At 37.1% G+C, this 9904-nt stretch overlaps 1 protein-coding gene across 1 annotated transcript; it reads right to left on the reverse strand.

Moving 5' to 3' along the window:
- Window positions 1-3045: 3045 nt before the first annotated feature.
- Window positions 3046-5331, reverse strand: LOC112087328. The gene has a single exon (XM_024157345.1). It carries the CDS (start codon window positions 5329-5331, stop codon window positions 3046-3048), a length of 2286 nt encoding a protein of 761 aa, XP_024013113.1.
- Window positions 5332-9904: the final 4573 nt, after the last annotated feature.

Below are 9904 nucleotides of genomic sequence, written 5' to 3' on the forward strand. Positions count from 1 at the left end.
TCTCGATCACTACAACTTCACAATCTCAGTTCTTCATTGTAGGCCGTCAAACAATTTTGTAATCAAATAAATTTTATTGTTAACATATTGTTGTACTTCTCATTATTAATTATCAACAATAACAAAATCAATAACACATATCAAACACCATTATCAAATACCAATCATCAATCATGTTTAATATCTACACTAAGCATACACACATTACTAAATCAACTAATATATCTTAGAAATCCACAAACTTGTCTTCACTTTAATTTGAAAGAACCTGGAATAGCATTTGGAGAATATGGTGGTCAAAAATGGTTGCAGCTAGAAAACACTCATTTTAAAAACACTTCAAAGCTGCCTCAGAAACACGCTGATAACTCGACAACCAACCGTTGAAATCGCAAATTCACCGTTGAAACAGGAGACTGATGTACCGTGAAGCCCTCCACAAAATTTCAGCTTGATCGGACTTCAGACGAATCGTCTACGGTCCTTTGAAGTTGCTGCATCGAAGCAGAATTCTGGGTTGCAAGGTGACGCAGATGATTCTTGCGCAGGAAGAAAGCTTCGTTGTGGGCTGACCGTAACTCCGATGACGATGCCGTTTGCTCCTAAGGCTTTGTTGCAACGAGATCTTTCCAGAGGCACCTAGATCACGGTTTAGTTCTTCCTGGAACAACAGGAATCTTCCTCACAAAACCCCACCTCGGAATTGTGTATTCTCTCTCAACTCTCATCTTCTCCAGCCTCTCGGTGCAAGCAGCAACTGCGACGGTTGTAGATCAGAAACTCCGGTGACCATGGGTCCTCTTATGGAGACGTGCAACTCATTGTGGTAATGGATCCTCATGGTGGCAACGGTGGTGGACGGTGTGCTCTCTCTTCCTTTCTCTCTTCTCTTCTTCTTCTCTTCTCCTCTCTCTCTCTCTCTCTCTCTCTTCTTCTCTTTTCTTTTCTTCTCTTACGGCTCAGCTGTTTTTCTTTTTCGTTTTTGTTTCGTTAGGTTTTGGTTTTAAAAGAAACTAATCAATTGGACAAAAATATAAATTTGGGCTTAATGAAAACACAAAAATAATTGGATTTAGGTTTTAAAAACAAATTAGGTCCAAAGACAAAATTTGGGATGTCACAAACTCCCCCACTTGAAATGAATTCGTCATGGAATTCGCGGATCCCTTCTCCCCCACTTGATTATCGACTTTACCTTGGAGTGACGTTCTGATTATTTTTATAGAGACATCCAAACGCTTCCGCTGCGCGACTCTGATAAATCAACTTTTCTTGGTTTCATTTCCTGTTGCACTGACTAAGGTATTTTTGTCTTGGAGGAACACTTGAATCTGACATTCAACCTAGAAAATCAAAGAAGACTGATTCAGTCAAGATCGTTGTTTTCCTACTCTCTAACCCCTATAAGAATTTTTTTTATTTTTTTCTTCAATGAAATACGAAATATGAAATTAAAATTTTTTTTTTTATTTGAAATCCAAAATTTTAATCTTTTTTTTAAATAAAAAATTTTGATTTCAGAAAAGAAATTTTTTTTTTATTAAAAACCGATTAAACATTCTAACAAGTCCCAAGACGCCTCCCGGGTCAGAACTAGTTTGGCTAATTTTACGCTCTGATACCAAATGTGAAACACCATAATATTGCAAATATAATCTAACTTGAATTACACTCATTTAACAGCTTTTAAATTCGAATAACGAACCTATTAAATATTTATTTATTATCAAAAAACTTTTATTAAAAATACATAAATCGAGAATTCGAAAAGTCTTAATCATTTGATAAAAAAACTAAAACAAATATAATTAAAATTCTCATTAAAATAATTACAGAAATGCGTCCATGACTCCGGGACATAACACCACAACGACCGCCACAAATACTATTATTTGGTCTCACCTGAAAAAGAAGAGAGGGGTGAGTATTCGGAGAAAAATACTCAGTGAAGATGTGTTCTTGGAACACACAAGATTCTTTGACATCTTTTTTAAAATAGCAATAATATATATACATAATATAGACATCAAACTCAAGAAACAATCAACCTAGAATAACTAATATTATTATATAATATATATGTTATTAAATAATATATATTATTTTAATATTTCTAAATAAATAGAATCATTCAATCATTCAAACCAATCAACCTAAATAGTCTACTTCACATTCCCAAAGAACTTCCGTCAATGGTACACATTCTCTGCCACCACCCGTTCTGGGCTTGGCAAGTTATCGGTGCCACCACCCTCAACAGGGCTTGACTATGGCTCGTTAGCCTTTTCTCGATCACTACAACTTCACAATCTCAGTTCTTCGTTATAGGCTTTCAAACAATATTGTAACCAAATAAATTTTATTGTTAACATATTCTTGTACTTCTCATTATTAATTATTAACAATAACAAATCAATAATACATATCAAACACCATTATCAAATACCAATCATCAATCATGTTTAATATCTACACTAAGCATACACACATTACTAAATCAACCAATATATCTAAGAAATCCACAAACTTGTCCTCACTTTAATTTGAAAGAACCTGGAATAGCATTTGGAGAATATGGTGGTCAAAAATGGTTGCAGCTGAAAGACACTCATTTTAAAAACACTTCAAAGCTGCCTCAGGAACACGCTGATAGCTCGACAACCAACCGTTGAAATCTCAATCCCACCGTTGAAACTGGAGACCGATGTACCATGAAGCCCTCCACAAATTTCAGCTGGATCGGACAGCAGACAAATCATCTACGGTCCTTTGAAGTTGCTGCATCGAAGTTGCAAGGTGACGCAGATGATTCTTGCGCAGGAAGAAATCTTTGTTGTGGGCTGACCGTAACTCCAATGACGATGCCGTTTGCTCCCACGGCTTTGTTGCAACGAGATCATTCCAGAGGCACCTAGATCACGGTTTAATTCTTCCTGAAGAAATGGGAATCTTCCTCACAAAACCCCACCTCGGAATTGTGTATTCTCTCTCAACTCTCATCTTCTCCATCCTCGCGGTGCAAGCAGCAACTGCGACGATGGTAGATCAGAAACTCCGGTGACCATGGGTCCGCTTCTGGAGACGTGCAACTAATTGTGGCAATCGATCCTCATGGTGGCAACGGTGGTGGACGGTGTGCGAATCATCAAAATCAATTTTTGAGAAGATAGATGCTGTACCAGTTTGATCTAGGAGATCATCTAGGCGCGGAATAGGAAAACGATATCGCACTGTTATTTTGTTGATAGCGCGACTATCAACACACATACGCCAAGATCCATCTTTCTTAGGGATCAATAATGCAGGTACTGCGCAAGGACTTAAACTCTCACGGATATGTCCTTTGGCTAATAAACTTTCAACTTGGCGTCGCAATTCTTCATGTTCCTGCGGATTCATCCTGTAATGCGGCCGATTAGGAAGTACAGTCCCTGGGACTAAGTCAATATGGTGCTGTATTTCTCTTAATGGTGGAAGCTCATTCGGAAGATCGGCCGGAAAAACGTCCTGAAAATCACCCAAAAGCTGGTCTAAAACTGGATTTGGACAATGGTTAACCAAAGCCATGTTTGCGACCGAAAGTAACAAAAAAGCAAAACCGGTGTCCCGAAGTTCTTCCTCAAAAGTACCACGAGAACAAATCAATGTAGCTTTAGGCAAAGAATCAGTGACTGGAGTAGGAATATGAGGATTGGCTTGATGGGGCAAAGGCGTAGACGTTGAAGGGTCTTTGGGTAAGAATGTAATTGTACGATTATCAAACACAAAACGGTAACAATTTCTCTTCCCGTCATGAAGTGTTGCTCTAGCATATTGCCATGGACGCCCAAAAATCAAGTGACCCACGTCCATAGGAACAATATCACAATACAGCTTATCCTTATAAACTGCTCCAATGGAGAATGACACCAGTGTTCGATGTGTAACTCTAACCTCTGTCCCTTCTTTTAACCACGTAAGCTTATATGCGCAGGGATGCGCTTCTTTTTGAAGTCCCAATTTGCGAACGGCATAGTCAGAAACGATATTGTGGCAACTACCAGAATCAATAATGAATTTGCACACCTTGCCTTTAACCGTACATGTAGATTGGAAGATGTTAGTGCGAAGCCATGGTTCCTCCAATACTTGTGGTGCTAAACAGATATGCCGTGCCACTAAGAGAGGACCAGAATCGCCTTCCAACTCTGTATTATCTAACAACTCATCTTCCACAATATCATCATGATATGAATCATAAGAATGTTCAATCTCTTCAATTAAAAGACCACGCTTTGATTGTTTTGGACATGCAGTTTGCATGTGGCCTGTTTCTCCACAAGAAAAACAACGTAGTGCATTAGGACGTGAAGAACGACGAAGTGTGTTATCATTCGGTGCCAAGGGAGCTCGAGTTGAATTTGTGATCCGGGGAGCGTTCGTTGTGGAATCCATCAACGCTGGTGCGGAACCTTGACCCGTATTTAAATCTTGTTGCACAGAATTACGAATCCTTGCAGAAGAATTCCAGCTGTTAGATGAAGATCGGAATTGTTGTTCAAATGCAGAGGCACGTCGATGAGCTTTAGCGACATTGTTAGGATCAAACTGGGCCAACGTGTTCAGGAGTTGTGGTCGTAATCCGCCTATAAAACGAGACACCGTTTGAATTTCACTATCATGAATCTCATTACGAGTCATCAAGATGTAAAATTTCTCGGAATATTCATCAACGGTTCGAGACCCTTGTCGCAGATTCTGTAATCTGGTATACATAGTGTGATCAAAGTTATAAGGGAGAAAGGTCTTTCGTAGTTGTTTTTTTAACTTGTCCCATGATGCTATTTTAGATTTTCTTTCACGAGAACGTGTTGATTTTAGTTGTAACCACCACGATGCTGCTTGTCCTCGTAATTTTGTTGCAACCAAAGCAACTTGGCGATTAGCAGGAACCTGTTTAAAGTCCAATACTTCTTCCACCGTGACGATCCAGTCAAGCAAATCTTCACCGCGGATGCTACCATGAAATTCTGGAATATCAACCTTGAAACCCATCTCCCATCGACAATCAGCATCGTGAATAGGTTGTGCTTGATTTTTTTGAAGTTGTCGTTGATTGCGTTCATGAGCGAAAGGGTTTTCGCGGTCATCGTCTTCGTCAATACGATGAGGCTGGTTATTGAGGATCGTCTCCACGACGTCTCTCATGGATTGATGCAACGAATCTGATGAACGTTGGATAGCTGTGTGTAAATTCAACTGCATCTCGTGTAGGGTTCGTCGCAGCTCAACCCAATCATCAGACCGTACCTCATCATCTCGTACTTCTCTGTTATTGGTTTTCGGTGGCATGACTGATTTCCGGAACGGCGAGTCTCTGATACCAAAAGTGATGGAGCAGAAGAACAAAGAAAGGGGTCTTGTTCCTCACGTTTCCCAGGAAGCGAGAAGAAACAAGAAGAAGCTCTGTTTTCTATGCGAAGAACAGAGTGTCGAGGTTTTGTAAAGAAACTCTTCTTTGCAAAAGCTCAATAAAGCAACTTCTTAATAATTCAATTCAAAGATGAGATCTTCGTACAAACTAGATCCTATTTATATTAAAAGAGCAAGACCTAATTCTAATGGAAATAGGAAACTTAATGATTTAATGAAAAGGTAAGACAAATTAAAAAGGAAAAACTGAAAAGAAAAGAAAGCCAAATCCTTGCCAAACGTAAAAGCTTTTGACAAGGTGAGAATATGCTGCATCAGATACGAAATGTGAGACACCATAATATCGCAAATATAACCTAACTTGAATTACACTCATTTAACAGCTTTTAAATTCGAATAACAAACTTATTAACTATTTATTTAATATCAAAAAAATATTTTATTAAAAATACATAAATCAAGAATTCGAAAAGTCTTAAGCATTTGATAAGAAAAACTAAAAAAATATAATTAAAATTCTTATTGAAATAGTTAAAATCCTCTTCTGGAGACGTGCAACTCATTGTGGCAATGGATCCTCATGGTGGCAACGGTGGTGGACGGTGTGCTCTCTCTTCCTTTCTCTCTTCTTTTCTTCTCTTCTCTTCTCTCTCTCTCTCTCTTCTTCTCTTTTCTTCTCTTCTCTTACGGTGCAGCTGTTTTTCTTTTTCGTTTTTGTTTCATTAGGTTTTGGTTTTAAAAGAAACTAATTAATTGGATAAAACTATAAATTTGGGCTTAATGAAAACACAAAAATAATTGGATTTAGGTTTTAAAAACAAATTGGGTCTAAAGACAAAATTTGGGATGTCACAAACTCCCCATCTTGAAATGAATTCGTCCTCGAATTCGCAGATCCCTTCTCTCCCACTTGATTATCGACTATACCTTGAAGTGACGTTATGATTATTTTTATAGTGACATCCCAACGCTTCCGCTGTGCGACTCTGATAAATCGACTTTTCTTGGTTTCATTTCCTGTTGCACTGACTAAGGTATTGATGTCTTGGAGGAAAAGTCGAATCTGACATTCAACCTAGAGAATCAAAGAAGACTGATTCGGTCAAGATCTGAAAAAAAAAAAGAGAGCGGTGAGTATTCGGGGAAAAATACTCAGTGAAGGTGAGCTCTTGGAACACACAAGATTCTTTGACATAGTATTTGAAATCAGAAAAGAATTTTTTTTTTATTGAAAACCGATTAAAAATTCTAACAAGTCTCAAGACGTCTCCCGGGTCAGAACTGGTTCTGCTAACCTTACGCTCTGATACCAAATGTGAGACAACATAATCTCGCAAATATAACATAACTTGAATTACACTCATTTAATAGCTTTTAAAGTCGAATAACGAACCTATTAAATATTTATTTATTATCAAAAAAAACTTTTATTAAAAATACATAAATCGAGAATTCGAAAAGTCTTAAGCATTTGATAAAAAAAACTAAAAAAAATATAATTAAAATTCTTATTAAAATAATTAGAGAAATGCTCCCATGACTCTGGGACATAACACCACAACGACCGCCACAAATACTATTCTTTGGTCGCACCTGAAAAAGAAGAGAGCGGTGAGTATTCGGGGAAAAATACTCAGTGAAAGTGTGCTCTTGGAACACACAAGATTCTTTGACATAGTATTTGAAATAGCAATAATGTATATACATAATATAGACATCAAACTCAAGTAACAATCAACCTAGAATAACTAATATTATTACATAATATATATGTTATTAAATAATATATATAATTTTAATATTTCTAAATAAATAGAATCATTCAATCATTCAAACCAATCAACCTAAATAGTCTACTTCACATTTCTAAAGAACTTCCGTCAATGGTACTCATTCTCTGCCACCACCCGTTCTGGGCTTGGCAAGTTCTCGGTGCCACCACTCTCAACAGGGCTTGACTATGGCTTGTTAGCCCTTTCTCGATCACTACAACTTCACAATCCCAGTTCTTCGTTGTAGGCCGTCAAACAATATTGTAACCAAAAAAAATTTATTGTTAACATATTCTTGTACTTCTCATTATTAATTATCAACAATAACAAATCAATAACACATGCTAAAAAAAAAAAAACAAATCAATAACACATATCAAACACCATTAACAAATACCAATCATCAATCATGTTTAATATCTACACTAAGCATACACACGTTACTAAATCAACTAATATATTTTAGAAATCCACATACTTGTCCTCACTTTAATTTGAAAGAATCTGGAATAGCATTTGAAGAATATGGTGGTCAAAAATGGTTGCAGCTGGAAAACACTCATTTTAAAAACACTTCAAAGCTGCCTCAGGAACACGCTGATAACTTGACAACCAACCGTTGAAATCTCAATCCCACAGTTGAAACTGGAGACCGATCTACCGTAAAGCCCTCCACAAAATTTCAGCTCGATCGGACTTCAGACAAATCGTCTACGGTCCTTTGAAGTTGCTGCATCGAAGCAGATTTCTGGGTTGCAAGGTGACGCAGATGATTCTTGCCCAGAAAGAAAGCTTCGTTGTAGGCTGACCGTAATTCCGATGACGATGCCGTTTGCTCGAACGGCTTTGTTGCACCGAGATCTTCCCAAAGGAATCTAGATCACGGTTTAATTTTTCCTGAAGCAACGAGAATCTTCCTCACAAAACCCCACCTCAGAATTGTGTATTCTCTCTCAACTCTCATCTTCTCCAGCCTCTCGGTGCAAGCAGCAACTGCAACGGTGGTAGATCAGAAACTCCGGTGACCATGGGTCCTCTTCTGGAGACGTGCAACTCATTGTGGCAATGGATCCTCATGGTGGCAACGGTGGTGGACGGTGTGCTCTCTCTTCCTTTCTCTCTTCTCTTCTTCTCTTCTCTTCTCTCTCTCTCTCTCTCTCTCTTCTTCTCTTTTCTTCTCTTCTCTTACGGTGCAGCTGTTTTTCTTTTTCGTTTTTGTTTCATTAGGTTTTGGTTTTAAAAGAAACTAATTAATTGGATAAAAATATAAATTTGGGCTTAATGAAAACACAAAATAATTGGATTTAGGTTTTAAAAACAAATTGGGCCTAAAGACAAAATTTGGGATGTCACAAACTCCCCCACTTGAAAATGAATCCGTCCTCGAATTCACGGATCCCTTCTCTCCCACTTGATTATCGACTATACCTTGAAGTGACGTTCTTATTATTTTTATAGTGACATCCCAACGCTTCCGCTGTGCGACTCTGATAAATCGACTTTTCTTGGTTTCATTTCTTGTTGCACTGACTAAGGTATTGATGTCTTGGAGGAAAACTCGAATCTGACATTCAACCTAGAGAATCAAAGAAGACTGATTCGGTCAAGATCTGAAAAAGAAGAGAGCGGTGAGTATTCGGGGAAAAATACTCAGTGAAGGTGTCCTCTTGGAACACACAAGATTCTTTGACATAGTATTTGAAATCAGAAAACGAAAATTTTTTTTATTGAAAACCGATTAAAAATTCTAACAAGTCTCACGACGCCTCCCGGGTCAGAACCGGTTTGGCTAACCTTATGCTCTGATACCAAATGTGAGACAACATAACCTCGCAAATATAACATAACTTGAATTACACTCATTTAACAACTTTTAAAGTCGAATAACAAACCTAATAAATATTTATTTATTATCAAAAAAAACTTTTATTAAAAATACATAAATCGAGAATTCGAAAAATCTTAAACATTTGATAAAAAAACTAAAAAAAATATAATTAAAATTCTTATTAAAATAATTACAGAAATGCGCCTATGACTCTGGGACATAACACCACAACAACCGCCATAAATACTATTCTTTGGTCGCGCCTGAAAAAGAAGAGAGCGGTGAGTATTCGGGGAAAAATACTCAGTGAAGGTGTGCTCTTGGAACACACAAGATTCTTTGACATAGTATTTGAAATAGCAATAATGTATATACATAATATAGACATCAAACTCAAGTAACAATCAACCTAGAATAACTAATATTATTATATAATATATATGTTATTAAATATATATATGATTTTAATATTTCTAAATAAATAGAATCATTCAATCATTCAAACCAATCAACCTAAATAGTCTACTTCACATTTCTAAAGAACTTTCGTCAATGGTACTCATTCTCTGCCACCACCCGTTCTGGGCTTGGCAAGTTATCGGTGCCACCACCCTCAACAGGGCTTGACTATGGCTCGTTATCCCTTTCTCGACCACTACAACTTCACAATCTCAGTTCTTCGTTGTAGGCCGTCAAACAATATTGTAACCAAAAAATTTTATTGTTAACATATTCTTGTACTTCTCATTATTAATTATCAACAATAACAAATCAATAACACATGCTGAAAAAAAAAAATCAATAACACATATCAAACACCATTAACAAATACCAATCATCAATCATGTTTAATATCTACACTAAGCATACACACGTTACTAAATCAACTAAT

The sequence above is a fragment of the Eutrema salsugineum genome, unplaced genomic scaffold, assembly GCF_000478725.1.
Source record: "Eutrema salsugineum unplaced genomic scaffold, Eutsalg1_0 scaffold_18, whole genome shotgun sequence".
NCBI lineage: Eukaryota > Viridiplantae > Streptophyta > Magnoliopsida > Brassicales > Brassicaceae > Eutrema > Eutrema salsugineum.